General features: G+C 37.7%; 1 protein-coding gene across 1 annotated transcript in view; it reads left to right on the forward strand.

Annotated features, from left to right (window-relative positions):
- IKZF3 (IKAROS family zinc finger 3 (Aiolos)) overlaps positions 1-24,378 on the forward strand; it is a 74,755-nt gene that overhangs the window by 5,142 nt on the left and 45,235 nt on the right. The window contains exons 2-3 of the mRNA XM_005861883.2: positions 16,700-16,753; positions 18,151-18,252. Coding sequence (XP_005861945.1) covers positions 16,700-16,753; positions 18,151-18,252 — 156 coding nt within the window. The remainder of the gene's footprint in view (positions 1-16,699; positions 16,754-18,150; positions 18,253-24,378) is intronic.

Consider the following 24,378-nt stretch of genomic DNA (forward strand, 5'->3'; position numbering starts at 1 on the left):
TAGGGGCCCCCCCCCCCCGCATGAATTTCATGCACTGGGCCTCTAGTATTTATAATAATTAAAAATCATAAGGGTGACCCTAGGGCCTTTTAAATCACTACAAAAAGGTGAAATAATATAAAAGTAATTATAGTATTTTTCTATTATATGTAAATATGATCTATGTATAACTATTACTATAATGTAATATCTCAAAATACTGTAATCCCCAGTGATTATGAATGATAAATTTTTCAGTCTTAATTGAACCTGCTTTTTGCATCCAGTTTTTAGAGTCCAAAGTTGTGTACAGTAAATCAAAATAATATGGAGTTGATACCATATATTGGATATTAGAGGCCTGGTGCACAAAATTCATGCACTTGCCGGGGGGAGGGGTCACTCAGCCTGGCCTGCGCCCTCTCGCAGTCTGGGAGCCCTCAGTCGGACCATCCTTAGTGCTGCTGCGGAAGTGGGAAAGGCTCCTGCCACCACCACTGCACTCGCCAGCCTGTGAGCCTGGCTTCTGGCTAAGCAGTGCTCCCCCTGTGGGAGCGTACTGACCACCAGGGGGCAGCTCCTGCATTGAGCATCTGCCTCCTCATGGTCAGTGCACGTCATAGCAACCAGTCATTCCACTGTTTGGTCAATTTGCATATTAGCCTTTTATTATATAGGATGTGTCCCATTTAAGAGAGATAAAAAAGTTGTGTTTACTAATGGATATGAAACAGAATAAAAGCATTTATAGAACAATATTCTTTTTAATATATTTTTTTATTGATTTCAGAGAGGTAGGGAGAGGGAGAGATAGATAGAAACATCAATGATGAGAGAGAATCATTGATCAGCTGCCTCCTGCATGCCCCCTACTGGGGTTCAAGCTCGCAACATGGGCATGTGCCCTTGACCGGAATCAAACTCGGGACCCTTCAGTCCGCAGGCCAACTCTCTATCCACTGAGCCAAACCAGCTAGGGCTAGAACAATATTCTTTACTCATTATCAGTAATTCAAAATCAGCTCACCTCCTAACATTTTATATCAATGAAATTGGCAACACATACACATATCACAAATTATACTTATTGGGGAAGGGGACATATGTAATACTTCAACAATAAAGAATTATTTAAAAAATGTTATAATTGAGTGTTTTTAAAAATGAAAACATCAGGTTATTTGTTTATAAAGAAAACTTTTTTATAGGAGAAATAGTAAACATTTCAATGGCATCATAATACAAAACTATATTTTTTATTCTTAACTCTTAATTATCTAAAGATTATTTAACTAGATTACTTACATATTTTGGACATTAATACACCTGTAACCCCTTCTAAACAGTCACATTCCAAAATGTTGGGATTTTTTTAATCACAGCCCAATCCCCAGCACATAGTAAGAGTGCAGTCATATTTATTGAATGAATTAATGAATGCGTTGCCTGTATGTTTGGTCATTTGACCATTGGTTTGGCTTTTATGGTAAAGAGAGTAAGGTAAATAGTGACATTGAGAGGTTTGGTAGAAGAGTTTGAAATATTGGCTAAATCCAATAGGATGAATACTACCATCTTTCTAATCCAATATTGGCTCTGCTCTGGGAAAAATAATATAGTTCCTTCTAACTTTTGGATTTGCTACATTCTCTTTTTTTTTCTCTTTAAAAAAAAAAAGATTTCAGAGAGGAAGGGAGAGGGAGAGAGAGATTGAAACATCAATGATGACAGAGAATCATTGATTGGCTGCCCCCTGCACGCCCTCTACTGGAGATCGAGGCTGCAACCCGGCGATGTGCCCCTGACCGGAATCAAACCTGGGACCCTTCAGTCCGCAGGCCGACACTCTATCCACTGAGCCAAACCGGCTAGGGCTGCTGCATTCTTTATTTCAGTGAAGTGCTGCAATTTCCAAAGTATTTTTTCCTGTGCATATTTGTTCATGTAAAATTATTTAAGTAAGAGTATCAGTAACTTTCCTATTCCCTGTACAAAGGCTTAAGCTGTACCGCTCAGAATTTGAGAAATAGCCCAGCCGGCGTGGCTCTGTGGTGGAGTGTTAACCTATGAACCAGGGGGTCACAGTTCAATTCCTGGTGAGGGCACATGCATGGGTTGTGGGCTTGGTCCCCAGTGTGGGACGTGCAGGAGGCAGCCGATCAGTGATTCTCTCTCATCATTTATGTTTCTATGTCTTCCTCTCCCTTCCTCTTTAAAATCAATAACAAACATATATTTAAAAAAATCTTATGAGGGACAGAAGCAAGTGTGATATTCCACTTGAGATGGGGAAAGAGGGCAAGTGACTATTGCTAGGCCTACCTAAGCTATTGGCCCTTTCCTTCCCCAGCCACAGATCAACACCTGTGGCAGCCCTCTGGAACCCTGGAGTCCCATTGAACACATTTTGAAAATTACTGATTCAGATGGCTGCATGTTTTTTTTATCTTGGTAACCCTGTATCTAAACTTGCCTCTTTCGATCCAATTTGAGGATTGCTGCCAAAATGATCTTCCTAAAATCTCAAGTTACTCCCCTACTCAAAAACCATTTTAAATATTTCTTTTAAAAAAAATTTTTATTGATTTCAGAGAGGATGGGAGATGGGGAGAGAGATAGAAACATCAGTGATGAGAGAATCACTGATCGGCTGCCTCCTGCACACCCCACACCAGGGATCGAGCCCACAACCCGGGCATGTGCCCTGACCGAGAATCGAACCATGATCTCCTGGTTCATAGGTTGATGCTCAACCACTGGCCAGCTGGGCCATTTTAAGTATTTCTTAGTTGGGCATTTCAGATAACCCACAATGTAGCTTCAATATTCCTTGCCAATGGTATTCTTTGTCCCCTCATGTTATTCTGGGCTGCTTAGTTTTTCCTACTTTGTCTAACTCCCCATTTTTCTAATGCTGTTCAAACTCAACAATCCAAAAATAAACTCATGGTCTCTCCAACCCAAACTAACTTCTGACTTTTCAGCACTGTTAATATGATCACCATTGTGCCAATTGAAATCCTCACTTATCCATTATGGTTTATCCCAAATGCCATCTCTTATAGGAAGTTGTCCTTCATTCTAAGTTGGAATCTCTCTATTTTCTGATACTCGGTAACATTTTACGTATGTCTAATGACTGCTAGAACCGAACTCCATTTTATATATAAAGATGAAGTATTTTTGCATGGTTTTAATATAATCCAAATTGTCTAAGAATGCAACTACTATGTAAATTAAGAGATGATTCTTTAGTTCAGAGCCAAGACTTTGGCCCTTATTGATGCAACCTGCATTCTTCTGCATTTTTAGCTCTTGCATTCATGGTGATTCTACAAATATATCTGACTACTTTATTATTATGTCTTCTAGAATAATTATTCTGGTACATTTGCCTATTGAAATACAAATGATCTCATCATCAGTTTCACCATTATATTACAGTTAGGGCTTTATTTTAAAAACAACTTGTATGGGAGGATAGGTTATGTTTAATTCATGATGGTAAAAGAGGTATCCTATATAATAAAACCCTAGTATGCAAATTGACCGAATGGTGGAATGACTGGTCGTTATGTTGCACACTGACCACCAGGGCAGCAGATGCTCAATGCAGGATCTGCCCCCTGGTGGTCAGTGTGCTCCCACAGGGGGAGCCGGGCTCACGGTTGGTGAGCTCAGCGGCAGTGGCGGGAGCCTTTCCCACCTCCACTGCAGGCAGGCAGTAAGGAGAAGGGATCCTGGACTGCAAGAGCCCCGGACTGTGAGAGGGATGTCTGACTGCCAGCTTAGGCCTGATCCCCGCGGGGAGCAGGCCTAAGCTGGCAGGGGGACATCCCCTGAGGGGTCCTGGACTGTGAGAGGGCACAGGCCAGGCTGAGGGACACCCCCCACCCCCAGTGTATGATTTTCGTGCACCGGGCCTCTAGTTATAAAATACTTTTGCTAAACAGGGGACACTTGGTAAGATTGAGAACCACTCTACGTTTACTGCAAGAGACCAGCTACAGCCTAAATAAGATAATGTGTACGAAAATCACCTTGCATTTATACTAGCCACAAAATTAGGGTCCAGCATATATTTAAGTATTTCAGTTTGGTTCACAAATTATGTACAAGAATCCTTTCTTGCTAATCTAAGTGTGGTCTCTAGACCAGCAGCAGGCAACATCTGGGAATTATTACAAATGCAGACTCTTAGGCCAGACTTGTTGATTCAGAGTCTGCATTTTAACAAGGTTCCTAAGGAATTCTTATGCACATTATAGCCTGAGGAATATTAACCACTATTTGAAAAGTATCCATGAAATTTATCATCACTCTTACAGCGCATTATGGATTATCAGTGGATCATCTTTATATATATATTTAAACTGTATTTTTATTGTTTAAATGCTGACTTTAAAAGATAGTTGAACAACAAAAGCTTTATAACATTTAATTTTGATGTTGTATACATTTATAACAATATAAATTGTGTCTTCATTTTTTTATTCAAAAATATTTATTGAATGCTTGTTATGTGCCATGTATGCAAAATATTGGCAATACTATGGTAAAGAAAACAGACAATGCTTTTGCCCTCATGGAATTTATAGTCAAGTAAGAAAAACAGGCCCCCAAACAAGTAAATAGCAAAAGAAATAAAACTATGCTATGTATTATGAAGGAAATAAAAAGAGTGCTAATGTGGAGAATAGTAGTGGGGGCAGGGTTGGTGAACCTCTCCTCTAAATAAGAGGTCGAGCTAGATAGAAGTATGGTTATCCTTAGCACATAAATGATTTTTAACGCCATGGTAATGAATTGTATCACCTAAAGAGAGCATGTAGTGAGAAGAGGACTCAGAATTGAGGCCTGAGAAACAACTTACTTAGGTAGTCATGTGGAGGAGGCTGGAGACAGCAAAAGAGAAAGAGCAGCAGGGCAAGACAGGAGGAAAATCAGCAGAGTGTGGTGTAACGGAATTCATGAAAGGAGTGTTCCAAGAAGGAGTGGGTGGTCAGCTATGTTGAATGTTGCTGAAAAATCAAGTAAGGTGAGGACAAAAAGTGTGGGTTAATTTTGATGACATAAAACCTGCTATTGACCTTAACAAAACTTTTTTGTGGAGTAGTGGGGATGGAAACCAAATTGAAGTGGTTAGAGCGGGAATGGGAATAGACTCGCAGTGGTTCTTAACCTTCTGGCCCTTTAAATACAGTTCCTTATGTTGTGACCCAACCATAAAATTATTTTTGTTGCTACTTCATAACTGTAATGTTGCTACTGTAATGAATCGTAATGTAAATATCTGATATGCAGGATGGTCTTAGGCGACCCCTGTGAAAGGGTTGTTCGACCGCCAAAGTGGTTGCGACCCACAGGTTGATAACTGCTGGAATAGAGGAAGCAGAAACACTGATCAGACCATTTTTTTCCAGAAGTTTAGCTAAAAGGTGAGAAGCAGATAAATAAGTGGGGCTGATGCTGGAGACAAATGTGAATCAAAAAAATTTTGTTTGTTTGTTTGTTTTCCAAAGATGAATGGCAAACAACCTGTATCCTAAGTTTATTGAAGAAAAAAAAAGACCAAAAAAAAAAAAATCACATGACAGAATATTTTGAAATCTCAATTCTCAGGGAAGATTGGGGAATTAGCTATCACTGAAACTATCTTCATATTTAATTGTCACATGATATGTAAATAAATTTCCTAACCATGAAAAATTTTAAGATATATGGTGTCTTTTCAGTGGATGGTTAGTGTAGATATAATCTATAAAGACTATTAGAAGAATCATTAAAACCCTTGGAATTCAAACTTTTTGCAAAAGTTGGAACATACTGTTCTAATTGCACTTGAAAGGTTTGGATTTTAGATATGTGAGAATGTTTGAGTGATCAACAGATTTTTAAAAAATATGTATTTTGGCCCTAACTGGTTTGGCTCAGTGGATAGAGCGTTGGCCTGCCGACTGAAGGGTCCCAGGTTCGATTCCGGTCAAAGGCATGTACCTTGGTTGCAGGCACATCTCCAGTAGGGAGTATGCAGGAGGCAGCTGATCGATGTTTCTCTCTCATTGATGTTTTAACTCTCTATCTCTCTGCCTTCCTCTCTGTAAACCCAGCTAGTGTGGCTTAGTGGTTGAGCATTGACCTATGAACTAGGAGGTCACAGTTCAATTTCCTGTCAGGGCACATGCCAGAGTTGCAGGCTCGATCTCCCAGTGTGGAGCCTGCAGGAGGCAACCAATCAATGATTCTCTCATCTTTGATGTTTCTCTCTCTCTCTCCCTCTCTCTTCTTCTCTGAAATGAACAAAAATGTATATTTATATATAAAATAAAAAATATATTAAATATATTTTTATTGATGCACACCCTACACTGGGGAATAAGCCCACAACCCAGGCATGTGTCCTGACCGGGAATCTAACTGTGACCTCCTGGTTCATAGGTCAGTGCTCAATCCCTGAGCCACAATGGCCAGGCCAACAGAAATTTTTAAAAATTAAGGAATAACTTATACAATAAGTACACATGTCTTAATGTATGTAGCTTGATTCATTTTTACCTATATACACACGTTCCAGAACAAGATATGGAACAGTTGCATCACCCTAGAAGGTTCCCTTGTGCCAATTTATAATTAATATACCCTCCTCACCCAAAGTTAACTACTATTTGGACTTATATAAATCATATATCAGTTTTCTTGTTCTTGAATTCCATATAAATGGAATCATACAATATGTGCTTTTTAAATGTCTGGCTTTTTTGCTTTTTTTTTGCTGAATATACTTGAGATCCATTCATATTGTAACATTTATTAGTTCATTCTCATTTGTTGTTGAATAGTATGAATATACTACAATTTGTTTATTCATTCTACTCTTGATGGACATTTGATTATTTCCAGTGTTTGTCTGTGTTATGAAAATTCTTATGCATGTCTTTTAGTGGACATATACACTCATTTCTCTTGGATATAGATTTAGGACTAGCATTTCTGGGTCATAGGGTAGGTGTATATTTAGCTTTAATACATATTGCCAAACAGTTTCCAAAGTGGTTAGGCCAGTTCACCCTCCCACTAACAATGTCTGAGAGTTCCAGTTCCACGTCTTGCTGACATTTGCTATTGTCAGTCTTTTTTTAATTTTAGCCATTTTGGTGGGTATGTAATGGTATTTCATTGTGGCTTTAATTTGTATTTTCCTGATGAATATTGATTGGCTACCTTTTCATATGTTTATTGGCCATTTGTATATCCTTTTTCCTAAAGTGCCTGAAGTGCATTTTTTTAAAAGTTGGGTTCTTTATATTTTTAATAGTTTTGTAGGTATTTCAAAAATATTTTGGAAATGTATACTTTGTCAAAAGTGTATTGTAAATATTTTCTCCCAGTCTACACCTTGCTTATTTATTTTCTTAATCTACGTAATGACTAGAATTTTTAATTTTAATAAAGGCTAATTTATCAAATTTTCTTCTTTGGGATTAAGTGCATTTTATGTCCTGTTGAAGAAATATTTGCCTCTTCCAAGGCCATGAAAATATTCTCTTGTGTAGAAATTTGACTTTTTTAAACTTTCACATTTAGATATATCACCCACTTTAATGATTCTGTTTTTTACCCCAGTTATTTTACTTTTAAAAATCTAGGCATTTTGCCCTAACCGGTTTGGCTCAGTGGATAGAGCGTCGGCCTGCGGACTCAAGGGTCCCAGGTTCGATTCCGGTCAAGGGCATGTACCTTGGTTGCGGGCACATCCCCAATGGGGAGTGTGCAGGAGGCAGCTGATCGATGTTTCTCTCTCATTGATGTTTCTAACTCTCTATCCCTCTCCCTTCCTCTCTGTAAAAAAAATCAATGAAATATACTAAAAAAAATAAAAATAAAATAAAAATCATCATTCTCCCCTTTAAAAAAAATCTAGGCATTTTACAGTTATAAAATGAAAATTTTGTGCTCTCTTCAGCAGCACATATACTAAAATTGGAACGATACAGAGAAGATTAGCATGGCCCCTGCGCAAGGATGACACGCAAATTCGTGAAGCGTTCCATATTTTTATTAAAAAAAAAGAAAAAAAGAAAGAAAATTTTACTAGGAATATGTGGGATTCACTTATATTAGCATAAATTTTTTAAAAAGTAGCAATGAACATGAAATGTGCATTCTTCCTTTTCTCTCTACATGTTCATTTATGGCATGTGATAGCCATGGTAAAATTGAAATATATCTGTCTATAAATTCAGAGTAACAAGGGAAAATAGCACTAGATGTTAAATTTGTTGTTTTAAACCTGTGCTCCACACTCTATAATTTCTTCATTAAACATTTAATATAGGGGGAAAATGGAATCCTTAATTTTAAAAAGAGGTAAGGTAGAAAGAATTGGAATGGTAACATGGACTGTATTTGATCTGGTGCCCTCAGAAAGTAGTCTTGATATTTCTTAACTTTTACCTTAATCCAAGGAAGAAAGAAAGGAAGTATTTCATGGTTGGAGGGATTACTCTCATTTTAAGGCATGCTCCTTGTTTTTATGTCTTCCTTTCCCTTCAATCATAATTATTTGAAATTAATTGAGTCTAAAATCTGTTCTATTTCTATTCTTCTAAGATCTGTAATCTATAGCAGTGATGGCGAACCTTTTGAGCTCAGCATTTTGAAAAACCCTAACTTAACTCTGGTGCTGTGTCACATACAGAAAATTTTTGATATTTGCAACCAAAGTAAAACAAAGACTTATATTTTTGATATTTATTTTATATATTTAAATGCCATTTAACAAAGAAAAATCAACCAAAAAAATGAGTTCGCGTGTCACAGGTTCGCCATCACTGATCTATAGGAAAGCACTTTAATGAAAACATTAGTTAAATTCTTTGAAACAAAGGTAAAACTTAAGAAATTAGTCCTGCTTCTCTCCTTAATGTGTCACTGACATTGTACCCTTGGTCAATTAGGTGACTATATTTTGTCATTCTTTGTGTCATGAACTTTGTCGGTAAAATGGGGAGAATAATAAATGCAATTATACCTTTTCATTTTCCAGAAATGCTGTGAGATAATATGAAATTTCATTTGCACTTACTGGATTAAGTGCTTCATGATACCTTTTTGGAGGACCACAAGCAAACAAAACCAGGTTCAGAAGAAAGCTCTCACCGCAGTTAGGGAACTGAGTAATAGCATCTGAGTAATAACTTATCTTGTATGTTCCCAAGAAGCTGAACAAGGACCTGAAATGGACATTTCAGGAAATTTGAGTTCAGCTACATTTAAGGAGGAACTTTTAAAACTTTTTTCCTGAAATGGAAAGGAATAACTTCTATATTATTGGAAGTGTCTAAGGGGAGGAAACACACAACCCAAATAGGGAGATATTGGAGGAAATTCAAGCACCAGGTGTCAGAGGAAGGTCACTTAAGCTAGTTAAAATATCCACTCCATTTCTAATATTCTGATTTCATTAGTCTTAGGTATCATTTTTCATTATGCAGAATTGTTCTTGTGATGCCAAGATTCCAGGAATTGATTATATGTGGTAGTAATAAAAAGAAATGGTGAAGGACCTTTTAGAAATAATAGCTAACACTTCTGTCCCTAATGTTAATGTTGCAAATATGAGTACATTTTTATAGTGACTCAGTTTCCAAAGATTTTGGTTAAAAAGTAAAAGTGAACATTTTAGATTTTAAAGAACTATTTTTTTAAGAGACATGGGGATAAGAGTCAGTTTACTGTTATGAAGATAAAAAGGAATGTCAGCGTTCAGGTACAGCTTTCTGGCAGCCGTCAGGCACCAGAACTGCTGGCAGCTGGCAAAGTCAATGCAGCAATCTTTCTGAGATTTGACATTTTGCTCTCCTTTAGCACCTACAACTTCCTACTGGGAAAACAGAACAGCCAGTGAAAATCTGATCTCTGAAACTTAAAGTATAATTTTGTTAGCTGATATTCTCAATTGAATAATAATTACTTAATAGTCTCAAAATGAAGGCAAGTTCATAACTATTCAAGTTAAAAATATGGTTACAAATATTTTGTTGCTAATGTAAATATTTGGTTTTGTTAATAGTTGGTTTATATTAGAGCAAAGAGGTAAAAACATTCCCCTGTGAACTTTGATGAAATCTTAATTAACCAGACTCCTGCCATTTCCAAGTTTAAATTTTAGTTGTAATCTACTCCCTTTAATTTTGCAGCACATAAAAATGCTGGAATGTTTGAGAAAAATATTGATATTATAACAAAAATTCTAGCTAGTGAATTTTTTAAAAATGGCATCTTTGTCAATGAAAAGAGAATCTGAAGGAATAAAAACAAACTTGAAATTGTCATCTTTCAGTAAGCATGTGAGGAAGGCTTGTTTTCAGTACTGGTAGAAAACAACTTGATACTGCTAGTAAAGCTTTGAATTGGTGAAGTGCTTTGGAAAGCTACAAAAGAAATAGCCTTTAATTTTTACAGTCCAGTATATCTGTCAGCCATCTCAGTAACAGAATAGCTATGCCTTTTATAAGATTTGTTATTAAAAGGTAAGGTATCAGTGGAAAGCACTAATGATTTAATTAAACTTAAGAAATATTAGATTGAGTATTAAGTTGCAGGAAAGAAAGAAGGCACCTGATATGAATGAGTGTTAACTAGGGTTTTCTGCTGGTTTATAATTTTGGCTTTTAAATGAGATAAGAAATTGCTTTATCTAATGATACCAAAAAATCCTAATGGAAGCATGATGCCACATATATATTTGTACACATACATATAAGTACATTTAAAAATATTTTATCTGAATGTTTGGCATCATGTGGTGGGTTTTTTTTTTTACACTCTGAAAAGTCACATTAATTTTTCAATCGGTCACATTTGTAAAATACTTTGTATGAAAGGTGCTGTCTAGATGACTTATAACTTTGATAACTGCATTAATGGAAATCACAACTGTTTCCTAGAATTCCAGTTATAAAAATAGAAATATTGTTAGGAGATAGTCGTCGTTAAGCTGTTTCCTGGCAAACTTTTTCTGTAAAGGACCAGATAGTGAATGTTTTAAGCTTTGTAAGTCATATAGTCTCTGTCGCAACTACTCAGCTTTGCTGTTGGACTATGAAAGCAGCAATGGACAACATGTAAGTGATTGGGTTTGTCTGTATTTACAATAGAACTTTATGGGCACTGAAATCGAACTTTACATAGTTTTCAAGTGGCACAAAACAATAGTCTTCTGATTATTTTTCTAACCACTTAAAAATATTTTAAAAAAAACATTCTTAATTCACGGGCCACACAAAGACAAGTGGTAAGTTGTAGTTTGCGGAACTTTAATCTAGAGTGTTCATAAGGATCAAGAGATGTAAAAATTCATGGTAGAGATGTAAAAATTCATGTCCATTATGAGTGGGCACTATTTTGGGAGTTAAAGACACAGCAAAATAGCAAGACAAAATGTACATAACATCCCTGTTCTCATGGACCTTACATTCTGGTGTGGGGAGGCAGATAAAAACAAAAATGACCAAAAATATGTCAGGTGGTGACAATAAAGAAATTTTATGAAGAAAAATAAAGCAAGGTAAGAGAAAACAAAGTGACAATGAAGGGATGACATTTTATATAGGGTAGTTATGTAAAGCTTATTTGGTAAGGTGACTTTTGAGCATACAACACCTGAATGAAGCTAGGAAGTGGCCAGGTAGCTAGGTGGGGGAAGAGCATTCTGTTAAGAGGGGAAAGTAAATACAAAGGTCCTGAGGCAGGAGCATGCTTTGCCTATTCAGGTAACAGGAGAGAGATAGACAATATTTGTTTTTCAATGAAATTAACCTACTTTGAAATTCTTCCATCATCTGTACCGGATATGTATAAACATCAGTAAAGAAAACTGTATTTCTGTCAAAAGCAATATACGGACCCTTCTTTCTTAGTTTTCTAGAGCGTTCTTTTAAATATTGTAAAGCTATGTTGACTGCCAACCCAGTATGTCCCATTAAATGGAAATTTTTTGAGGTTTTTTTTTTTAACTGAAGTATAAGAAATTACAAAATGGTCCATTAAAAACTGAAAAGTTTTAGAAATATTTAACAGTTGGGAATTCCTTTACCATCTACCTACGACTTCATGTTTTTATAAAGACCCTAATTTCAGGGAGAGAAAGTGTACTTCAATCTATTTTGTCCTTGTGTTTTAAGTATTTTTTTAAGCACCTAAGAAGAACATCCATGTTGCCTGATTATACATGGTTTAATGTCTTCTTAAAATTCTGAATACTAAGAGTCAGAAATTCTCTTAGAAACTACTCAGTTATTTCTAGTGTTATTTACAGCACACGAAGGCCTCTTGAAAAAATGTTGAGAGTTATTTAAATGTCATTGTCAGAGGATTTAAAAGGTTCAGGGGACCAGGACCTTTTCCCTTTAGGTCACCAAATCAAAAGCCATCTTTCTCTGTAGTAACTAGAAGATGTTTTCACATGAAGGTTGCTCATGTGAAACCTTGAGCTAGGTTTTTTTCCTTTTTTTTTTCTGTTAAGAATCCCTTTAGTATGCAATTAAAAGTTTCACAGGTAGTTTTTTTTTTTTTAACTAAAAAAAACCCCCCAAAGCTCACAACACTATCAAACTTACAGAAAAGTTGCACTACTGTACAAAAAAAACCTGTTTTTTTTCTGGAAATTTTGAGAGTAAGTTGCTGATATGATACCCTTGAATACTTTAGTATTTATGTTCCACCTTCTACAAAACAACTATCAAAATCAGGAAATTAACATAGATACATTACTCCCATTTAATCCTTGGACCCCATTCAGATTTCTCCAATTGTTTCTCTAATGTCCGTTACTGCAAGAGTATTCAACTAAGAATCACACATTGTATTTAGTTGTCATAACTCCTCACTCTCTTTCAGTCTGAAACAATTCCTCAGTTTTTCATGACCTTGACACTTTTGAGGATTACAAGCCAGTTATTTTGTAAACTGTTGCCCAATTAGAGTTTAGTTTGTTTTCCCATGGTTAGATTCATGTTATGCATATTTGGCAGGAATATCACATGTGGTGAAGGCCTGGGGTGGGGCGAGTGGGAGCGGGATAGAGGGAGTGGGGGGGGGGGATATCTGTAACACTTTCAACAATAAATATTTTAAAGAATGAGATAGGATGAGTCCTAAAAAAACAAAACAAAAGACCCATGTCAAGGCCCTGGCCAGTGTGGCTCAGTTGGTTGAGCATCATCCCATGCTCTGAGAGGTCACTGGTTTGATTCCTGGTCAGGGCACATGCCCGGATTGTGGACTCGATCCCCAGTAGGGGGCATGCAGGAGGCAGCTGAGTGATGTTTTCTTTCTCATCCATGTTTCTCATCAGCGTTTCTCTCTCCCCCTCTCCCTTCTTCTCTCTCTAAAATCAATAAAAAATGATATACAGGCAGTCCTCGGGTTACGTCGGACTCTATGTACGTCGTTTCGTGGTTACATTGCCATCTCCCATTTATTTATAAAAAAAAAAAGTTCCGTCATTTTGACGTATGTACATATGTGCTTTATGTTTTTTATTATTTATTTACCACAAGTAAAGGTCAGGAATTGTTATCTTTTAAATTTTTTTTGCTGTTTCACTTCATTACTGCTGTGTATGTGCTCCATGTGAGTGAGGTAGATACTTATGTAGGTGGGTTCCGACTTACAGCGAAAATCGCATTACGCTCCAACGTAACCCGAGGACCAGTATATTTTTTAAACCATAGCAAGCACAGCAGCTGGGAAGCAAGGAGGAGAAGTTCTAGAATGGAGAAGGCAGGGAGGGCTTTTTTTGTGTATAAATTCTTTGGCTGATTCAAATCTGTAGCTGATCCTTGAACTACACTTATATAAGTCACACTCTGAGCAGCCCATCTGAACAGAAATTTGTGCTTCTAAAAGGATGGTCTGGGCCCTAACCAGTTTGGCCCAGTGGATAGAGCACCGGCCTGCGGACTGAGGGGTCCCAGGTTCGATTCTGGTCAAGGGCATGTACCTTGGTTGCGGGCACATCCCCAGTGGGGGGTGTGCGGGAGGCAGCTGATCGGTGTTTCTCTCTCATCGATGTTTCTGGCTCTCTATCCTTCTCCCTTCCTCTCTGTAAAAAATCAATAAAGTATATTTAAAAAAATAAAAATAAAAAAATAAAAGGGTGGTCTGGGAAACACTCAATCCCAGGCATAGTGTGACATCTGGTTACCCTAGCTACTTCCCATCACAAATGAGACAGAATTTGAGTTTAAATCCAGGCAAGTTAACTATATGCTTTATTTTTAAAAAGTAAAATAAAGAAAAATTCCCATACTGTTGAAAGGAACATAACAGGATCCGTAAATTCTATAACACCATTTACAATGTCCAGTGTATTATCCAAAATTTTTAGGTCATGTGAAGAAGGAAAGTGTTACCTGTACTTAAGAGAAAAGGAAATCAGTGGTTACTGAACTCAAGATGACATAGATATTGGAATTGGAAGACAAGGATCCTAAACAGCTATAATAATTATACTCAAAGATGTAAAGGAATATATGCTTGTAATGAATTAACAAATCTCAGGAAAGAAACTATTTAAAAAGAACAAAATGTAAAGTTCTAGAACTAAAAATTATATGAAATAGAAAGTTCATTGGACAGGCTTAACAGCAAATTAAGATGATAGACAAAAGTAAGTGGATTTGAAGATCTACATGTATATATAAAAGCCTAACCCCGTGGTCGGCAAACTGTAGCTCGCAAGCCACATGCAGCTCTTTGGCACCCTTGAGTGTGGCTCTTCCTAAGCCTTAGGAGTACCCTAATTAAGTTAATAACAATGTACCTACCTATATAATTTAAGTTTAAAAATTTTGGCTCTCAAAAGAAATTTCAATCGTTGTACTGTTGCTATTTGGCTCTGTTGACTAATGAGTTTGCCGACCACTGGCCTAAACTGAACGACCGGACGCTATGATGCACACTGACCACCAGGGGGCAGGCTCTCAATGCAGGAGCTGCCCCCTGGTGGTCAGTTCGCTCCCACAGCCAACCTCCCCTGGCTGGCCAACCTCCCACGGTCCCTCCTCCTGGCTAGCCAGACAGCCCTGATCAGTCCGATCAGGACTGGACGAGATGGCCTCGATCGCTGGCCAGGCGGAGGGACCCCACCCGTGCACGAATTCGTGCACCGGGCCTCTAGTATATCAATGAAAGTATTCAGTCTGAACAAAAGAGAGAAAAAATGTTGAGGGGAAAAAAGAATGGAGTCTGAGGGAACTGTGGGGAAATATGAAAAAGTGTAACATATATATGCAATTGAAATCCTAAAAGGAAAGGAGCAAGAGAATGGAGGAGGAAAATTTTAAGAAATAATGTCCAAAAATTTCTCAACTTTGGTGAAAAACGTAATTTTACAGATAAGTTCAATGAACCCAAGTGGGATAAATTCACATAAAATCTACCTAGGTATATCAAGCCAAAAGTAAAGAGAAAACCAAAGGTAAAGAGAAAATCTTAAAAGTATTTGAGAAAAAGAATAATATATAAATATTATCACTAACTTATCAGAAACAGTAGAGGCTAGAAGACAGTAGAATGCCATTTTTAAAGTGCTAGATGAAAACTGTCAACCCAGAATTCTATATCAAGTAAAAATATTCTTTAGAATTGAAGGCAAAATAAAGATATTTCCAAATAAATTAAAACTAAGTTGTCATTCACACAGTGGCACCACTAAAAATGTGAAAGGAAGTTTTTTATTTTTTTATTATTTTTAAAAATATATTTTTATTGATTTCAGAGAAGGGAGAGGGGGAAAGAGACAGAAACATCAATGAGAGAGAATCATTGATCCACTGTCTCCTGCACACCCCCTACTGGGGATGGAGCCTGCAGCCTGGGCATGTGCCCTTGACTGGAATCCAACCCTTTAGTCCAGCGGTTCTCAACATGTGGGTCGTGACCCCTTTGGCGGTCGAATGACCCTTTCACAGGGGTCGCCTAAGACCATCCTGCATATCAGATATTTACATTACGATTCATAACAGTAGCAACATTACAGTTATGAAGTAGCAACGAAAATAATTTTATGGTTGGGTCACAACATAAGGAACTGTATTTAAAGGGCCAGAAGGTTGAGAACCACTGCTTTAGTCCGTAGGCTGGTGCTCTATCCACTGAGCCAAACTGGCGAGGGCTAAAGGAAGTTCTTTAGACGGAGTTCCACAGATGGGAGCTCAGGTTTTCATGAAAAAAAAAAAAAAAAGCACCAGACATATTAAGTATGTGGGTAAATACAAAGCACTAATTTTTCTTCTTAATCTCTCTCTTTTTTTAAAAAGACAATGTAGCAAGTTTTTTCCTTCTTTAAAAAAAAATTATTTTAGGGAAGGAAGGGAGAGAGAAAGAGACAAACATCAATGGATTGCCTCCCTCATGTGCCCAACCTGCAAGCTAGATGTGTGCCCTGACGGGGAATCACACCCACTACCTCCAATCAACTGAGCCACACCAGCCAGGGCTCTTCTTAATCTCTTTAAAATACAATTGCTTGTGTAGCTAATACCTTTTATACTCCTTGAGGCACTTTTTAAGGAGGATATAAAGAATAGTCTTGCTCTGAAGAGGAAATCTGCTGCTAAAGCTTCCAAAATGGTATCCTTATTAATTTTAGGATTCTCAAATCTGAAAAAATTTTTCTCTAAGCAGCTAATATTTATTATGTATACTTTTTCAGATATAAAACCAAATGTGGAACTGAAAAGCAGTCAGGAGCAGTCTGTGCCTACAGGTAAAGTAGCATCAGTTTTTTCCTGTCTAGAAATAGAACTTTACTGAAATTACCAAAAAAAGAGGAACATTCTGATTGCAGTAAAAATGCTATGGAAATGGGTTGGGGAAGAAAAATATGGTTGTCTCTTCCTGTTACAAAAATAACTCATCAATTTAGATCATATAAGTTCTTTGGTATTTTAGGACCAAACCATACCCCACCTACTGATTCGTTTGAAGAAAGACAGTTTTTGTTGAGTAATATAGTAGCTTCTATTTGAACAACTTGAGCTTTTCACTCTAGAACACTGATCAGCAAACTTTTTTTGTAAAGGGCCAGATAATAAATATTTTAGATTTTCTGGGCCACATATGGCCTCTATTGCAGAAACCTCTTTATATTTTTTACAGCCCTTTAAAAATGTAAAACCAATTCTACCACCTGGGCCCATGCAAAGACAGGCCATGGTTAGATTTGGCCCTTGGGCTATAGTTTGCTGACCCCTGCTTCAGAATGAACTACAAACATTTAAAATAATTTATTTCCCCCAAATAACTCCTATGTTTTCTATGTTGATTAACTCACTTTTTAAATCAAAGCTTATGTTGTACTAAAAAATTTATCACTTAAATGCTGTTTTGTGTTACTGTGAGTTGGTACCATTTTTCTTGTGAGTGTTCTTTTTGGGGTGAGTTTTGATCCTGTTTATCACATTTGTTTTCATGTAGGAATTTTGTTATTTCCTGGGCTGATTCTTTTAAATATATTTTTATTGATTTCAGAGAGGAAGAGTGAGGGGGAGAGAGAGAAACATCAATGATGAGAGAGAATCATTGATTGGCTGCCTCCTGCACGCCCCCTACTGGGGATTAAGCCTGCAACCCAGGCATTTGCCCTGACCTGGAATTGACCTCCGGTTCATAGGTTGATGCTCAACCACTGAGCCACACTGTTCTGGCTCCACATAATTACATTTATAATGTGAACAGAAAAGGAAAATAGGAAGCTTACTCTAAGGAAAGCATCTTTCCAAAATTGGGTTATATTAGTATTTTCAGGCTAAGTATTTCTCATCACTACATATCAATACTTCTTGGTCATAAATAGCAATAACATTCTACCAGATACTGTGAGATATCCCAAAGGAGAGAGAATTTCTGTACAGAAAGAACCTGAGTTCATTTTAACTCAGGTGAAAGAAATATTCAAGAAAATCATGTTTAATGGAAAAGTGTATGAACCCTGGATATATTTCTAAACCTCAAGAGTTTTCACATATATCGCACTTAGAGTATATGTGAAAGGAATACTATCACTAATAATTTGTGTGAAGCTGAGATGGGAATCTACTTTATACATGTTTATAAAAAATAGTTTAAGTTGACTGCATAGTTAAAATTCTTTTTATCTCCTAGAAGGTCCAGTGATTTTAAATGACTACAATTTAACCAAACCTCATGAGACAGAAAATGTGGACAGTGCAGAATGCCCAACCAATGAAGATGAAGATATGGAAGGTGAGCCATAGTGTACAGACAACTAATGGTTATAGATATGGTTAAGACTTAATATGAAGAAGAAATGAGGAATTCTCCAAGGAAAACTTGTATTTGTGGATTGATTTGGGAGTAATTCAGTTTTATTCAGTTTACAAGTATTTGCATTTAATAATTTGCTATATAAGTTATCAGCAAATTTTGAGAATTTAAGGTATTTATTCAGTATTCAAGTTATACTAACTTTTTAAAGTGTTATTTTTACTCCTTTTCACTATAAAAACAATACATGTTCGTTATAGAAAGATTTGTCTGGGGTGTTTTCCAACACCAACAACCAATTCTTCAAATTTAGACACCAGCTGGGAATCCAAAAATTCAATTATCATACTAACTCCTGGAGTTAATGCTGAACCCACAGGTTAAGGGATCAGTTTCACAGACTGCTCTCACTTCAGACACAAGTTGTAAGTACGAGATCCCCTGGTTACCTGCACTAATTCTAGCTTGGCTACCAATTCAGGGTTTTCCACAAACCTCCCTCAGGTTTGATAAGTTGCTAGAATGATTCACAGAACTTAAGAAAGCACCTTTCTTACTATATAGCCAGTTAATTATAAAGGATACAACTCAGGAACAGGCAAATGGAGCAGGGTATGGTGTGGGAGAGTTTCCATGCCCTCTGGGCATAACACTCCCACAACTTTGATGTGTTCACCAACCCAGAAGCTCTCTGAATCTCATTGTTCAAAAGTTTTTATAGTGCTCAATCTATAGTCCCTTCTACTCTTCCTGGTGGTTGGTGGATGGGGCTGAAAGTTCCAATCCTCTAGTCATTTGGTCTTTCTAGTGACCACCCCATACTGAGGCAATTTAGGGCCCCCACCCTAAGTCACCTTAGTAGCATAAACTCAGGTGTGAGTGAAAGGGGCTTGTTATGAATAATAAAACATACTATCACTCAGGAAATTGCAAGGGTTTTAGTAACTCTGTGCTAGGAATCTGAGACTAAGACCAAATATATTTTTGTATTATACCACAGGACACCCTCTGGTCTTTGACCATGAATCTCTTATAGCAAAAGGATCATAAAGGTCAAGAGATCCTGGAATAGGGGAGGAAGAACTTGCCTCTTGCCTTCAGGGTTCTTTCAGCTGTTCTAATAATTAAACCTATAGGATGCAGGTTAACCAGAGAAAATAACCAAATCTAATTATGTTCATCTGTATGGGGACCCTACATACATGAGAAAGTCAAAGATCCCACATTGAGAGGTTCAGAGACAAAAAGGGAAAATGAGGTATATATGACATTCTGAGCTAAGGATGAGGTAAGATACCTCAGGACTTCAGGGGATCTTAAACAATCAATGTTTCAATTGTCAGTTCCAATTCTCTATGAAAATATTATTATGAGCAGGCTACCTCTCTGCCCATTGGTTGACATTATGGGCTATAAAGTGTATGCCTTGGTCTGAAGAAATATGACTTGGCAGTCCAAATTGGTACAATGGCTCCTGTTTCAGTTCTTTTTTAGTACTCTGACCATTTGCATCTACCACCAGGTAAGCAAAGTCTAATCCAGAGTCAATGCTTATTTTGTCAAAAACCCATTTGTAGTCCTTTTGGGGCTACTGCCATTGGTTCCGTATAATCCACTTGTCAGCTATGTGCCGGGCCTTCTTCCTGAGGAATCTTACCCATAGTCATCTGCAGCCTCTGTATCACTTGTTAATAGAACAGTTTGGTTGGCATTCTGAGCCTCAGAGGGTAAAAAAGGAATATGTCCAGATTCACCTCTCTTCATTTCTGTGGTCCTCAAATGTCTACTTATTTCATGAACCCAAGTGGCCACCTTAAGCAAGTACATTGCAATATTTACTCATTGGTTCTATTCACCTTTTCAAACCTGGAAGGGGGTTCTTCTGATGGGTATTGACATGCCCTACTTTAATGCACCCATCATATTCCCACAGTGATTTCCATAAGGCAGTGCCTCATATGGGCATCCTTTAATAGACCAAGTTTTCATTGTCCTTCCGCATAGCCGTATAGCCAGACTATTGGCCAGGCTATTGGCCTTGACCCATGAATTCTCCTGGTTCATAGGTTGATGCTCAACCACTGAGCCACATCAGTCGGGCTATATATGTGTTTCTAAAAGGAAAAAATGTTTCTTGGGATCTTTTGTCTTAGATACTTAAGGAATCAAGTAATAGAGTTCTATGTCTAAAACTTCTGAGATTCAAATCACAGCTTCAACTAACATTCCAGCTCTGCCTAGCTATACTTTAATTTGTACTAGTTCTTAACCACAGAGACTGAAAAATGCTGCCTGGCACAGGATGTGGTCATTTGTGCTGAGGAAAGGCATATGGTGTTGTACCAGCTTTATGCAATTTCTTGAAGGTGACATCCATGGAGCCACACTCAGAATGAGGCAAATAACTACCATCAGCTTGCATTTTTCTGAGTTAGGGTTTCTGAGTTCTGGTAGGTAATGCCATTAAGTATATGTTTGAAATGATAGTCCCTATACAACATTTGGTCTGAAAATTTATAATTTATGTTAGAATTTGCTCTGGGTTCAGAGATAGCTATGAGTTTTATATTCTCAAGTAGTTGGGGCCGGGGGGGAGGAGGACAGATTAAATACCCAAAATAAAAAAGAAACCAAATAATTTCTATTCAACAATAGGAATTTAAAACAAATATTGTAAAAGCCCATGTGGTTCTAAGAATCCATACAATAGTTTGCAGCCTCTGAATTAGACCTGTTCCAGAAATGCTTCCAAGAAGAAAAGAGAGAGATTCAGCCCATGTGATCTACTTGTTTTGGGTCATTTTCAACTGCTGTAGCTGCCTTTGCTATTTCTATCACCTTACTTCTAATACATGTCAGTGGATTGATGGAATATCTGTGAGTTTTTCTCAGTTATTAGGGCTCTGGGAGTGTCATACAGTACTTGGTATAAACTAGAAGGTATAATCTAACCATTCTAAATAATTTGGGAGAGAAGAAATGGTTCTTCTTTCTAAGCCTGATTTAGAAAGAAATGAATAGGTTAACTTTAGTGTTGAAAAAGTAATCCATTATTTCATGATTAAGCTCCAAATTGATTACTGTATTATTAATGTTGGTATTTAATTTGGGTCACATACATTTGCAACAGGTTATAACCAGGCCTCTGCCTTTTATTTTATTTATTTTTTAAATATATTTTTACTAGAGGCCCGATGCACGAAATTCGTGCAAGAGTAGGCCTTCCTTTGCCTGGCTGCTGGCACCAGCTTCCCTCTGGCACCCGGGACCCGGGCTTCCCTTGCAGCCCGGAAGGACATCTGGTCTAATCATATTATACTATTATTATAGATTGATTTCAGAGAGGAAGGGAGAGGGGGAGAGAGACAGAACCATCAACAGGCCCCTGCCTTTTAAAAAAACTATAATATGAACAGTATATTTAAATTATACATGCTAAATTATAAAATAGAATTGAAAAGTAGGTGGTGTGGCTCACTGGCTTAGCATCAACCTATCTACCAGGAGGTCACAGTTCAATTCCCTGTCAGGGCACATGCCCGGGTTTCGGGCTTGATCCCCAGTAGGGGGCGTGCAGGAGGCAGTTGATCAATGATTCTCATCATTGATGTTTCTCTCTCATCATTAATGTTTCTCTCTCTCTTTCCCTCTCCCTTCCTCTCTCTGAAATCAATAAAAACCATTTGAAAAAGAGAGAGAGAAATTCAGTTAAGGGCTGCATAACTAAGGTAGAACCTCAGCTTTTTATTTTAGTCCTTCTTCCTCTGAAATTGGATCCTCATCTTTGCCATTTCCCACTTAGAATACGGAAGGAAAGATTCTGTCCTGGCATGTATGTTTTGAAGTTGTGATTCTACATGCATATGCTGGTGGCATTACTTTTCTGTCTTTGAATAATTAGGGAATATTTTTTTGGCTACTAACTCCCTGCATTGAACACACTCTACTGGCCCCATTTTCAGCAGCCCCCTGTCAACCACCATTCCTTTCTACTTACACTAGCAGTTTGTTCTGGAGATGCTACAGGGCAAAAGTACACAATGTACCTCACTATCCATCAGCATCAGCTATTTACCCTAAGTTGTACATTTACCCTTTGTTTAGTTTCATAGGGCTTCTACAACAAATGACCGCAGTGGCTTAAAACAACAAAACTTTATTCTCTTACAGTTCTGGAAACTAGGAGTCCCAAGCAAGGTGTAAGCACAGTCATTTTCCTCTAAAGCAGCAGTCGCCAACCGGTGGTCCGTGAGGTCCGAAAGGTTGGCAACTGCTACTCTAAAGGCTCGCCCTTTACAGGCTCTAGGGAAGAATCCTTGTCTTTTCCTAGCTTCTGGTAGCTTCTAGCTATCCTTGGTGTTCCTTGGCTTGTGGCAGCATAACTCCAGTCCCTGTTTCTGTCAGCACATGGTCTTCTTCCCTGTCTTCTCTTCTTGTAGGGACACCTGTCATTGGATTAAGGGCCTATCCTAATCCAATGTGACTTCATCTTAACATTTACCTTATTTCCAAATAAGGCCACATTCAGAGGTTCCTGACAGACATTAATTTGGGGGGATATTCAATGCTAGTACTACAACCTTCATCTCCCAAATTTTTACAACTGAATATAAAATATACCTGGTACTCATGAAATAGATTTCTTTTTAATTAATTGTACAGTGGTGATCAATTAGTGTATTTGTTTAAGTACTTTTGCTGTGTAAGAGTTAGGATAGTACCTAATTCCATGAGAAAAGTTGAACTTGATAATTTTTTGAAAGGCCTTGCATTTTCTCTCTTGCAATACCTTATGTGAAGCTTAAACCAAAGATAAGAACTTTCATTAGAAAGTGTGCTCAAAAAATTTTTCCCTCTTAGGAGATAAAGTTCCCATCTTCAGTAGCTTTCCATGTCAGAGTCTCAATCTCTTTTGAGGTGTACAACTTTTTTGCACTCATGAGAAATACAAATTACTTTGATGCTTCTGAAAGGGGAGAGAAAAAAACAAGCCACATTTGCGGTTTATGGATGCTAATTACTGCTACATTCAGATGTGTGAAGGAGGGGCCTATGGCTGGAGCGAGCTGGGAGAGACCAAGTAAGCCTCGCCTAGGCGCTCACTGAGGTTCCAGCGGTACTGCTCATACACGCAAATATATGCTTCAAAAGGAAGTGCCGTTTTTTATCAAAATATTACATCTCTCAAGCCCAGATCAAGACCTGTCGCTCATGGGATGCAGGGGTTATCTTACAAAATCAGCAGTACTTTGCTGCAGCAGTTCACTCACAGGGGATTTCTGTAAGTACAATGACAGAGAGGCGTTATGGCTTCTACTGTGTCAACGGGTAAGTTCTGTTGGTGATAAAACCCAGACACTTCTCCTTGAATCTTTTAAACAAAAAACATCATATTAGATTTTTTCTTAACCAAGCTGTATAGCACAGTGAACTGCAAGGAACTTATAGGAAGATATTTGGCATCTGCCAAAGAGAAAGGGATTGCTATCAAGGTTGACAGAAAAATGGGCCTTTCCGCTGTCCTTAGTGGGTCTTCTGAGACTCTTCCCCTCCTTTTGCTTTTCTTTAACTGTGGAGCAGTAGTACTGGTGCCTCCTTGCAGTGAAACAAGATGAGTATGAAATAAAATGGATTCCAGTCCAGTTGGTTAGTGGTATATGAAATACCTATATGTGCCTGCTAACTTGCCTAGCATCAGTTCTTGCCAAGTGAGTTTATCTGCTCAAAGTTTGACACCAGTCATGATGTCCTGGGCCATTGTATACCCTGGTGCAATTTGGTAACCACATGAAGGCACTCTGCTAAGAGATAAGTGAGGAGTCCCAGTGATGTGCCACAGTCAGCTCATAATCCATTGTTAAATTTTCAGGAATTTTTTGTGAGCTGGCTGACTTCATGTTGGTAGCTTGAAATAGGCCATGGTGTTTATACCACTGACATCAGCAAATGCTACAGAAAAAAAAGCCCGTCCTCCACTCTTTGATTTGTAAGCATTTACCAGCACACCATTGGACTGAGGAATGAAATCCTGTTCTGGTTCACTAGGTCATCGTTTTTCATAATTTGTCAGAGGGGCTTTTTTTTTTCTTGTAATTTGGACGAAGG

This window comes from Myotis brandtii, unplaced genomic scaffold (assembly GCF_000412655.1).
Source record: "Myotis brandtii unplaced genomic scaffold, ASM41265v1 scaffold157, whole genome shotgun sequence".
Taxonomy (NCBI): Eukaryota; Metazoa; Chordata; class Mammalia; order Chiroptera; family Vespertilionidae; genus Myotis; species Myotis brandtii.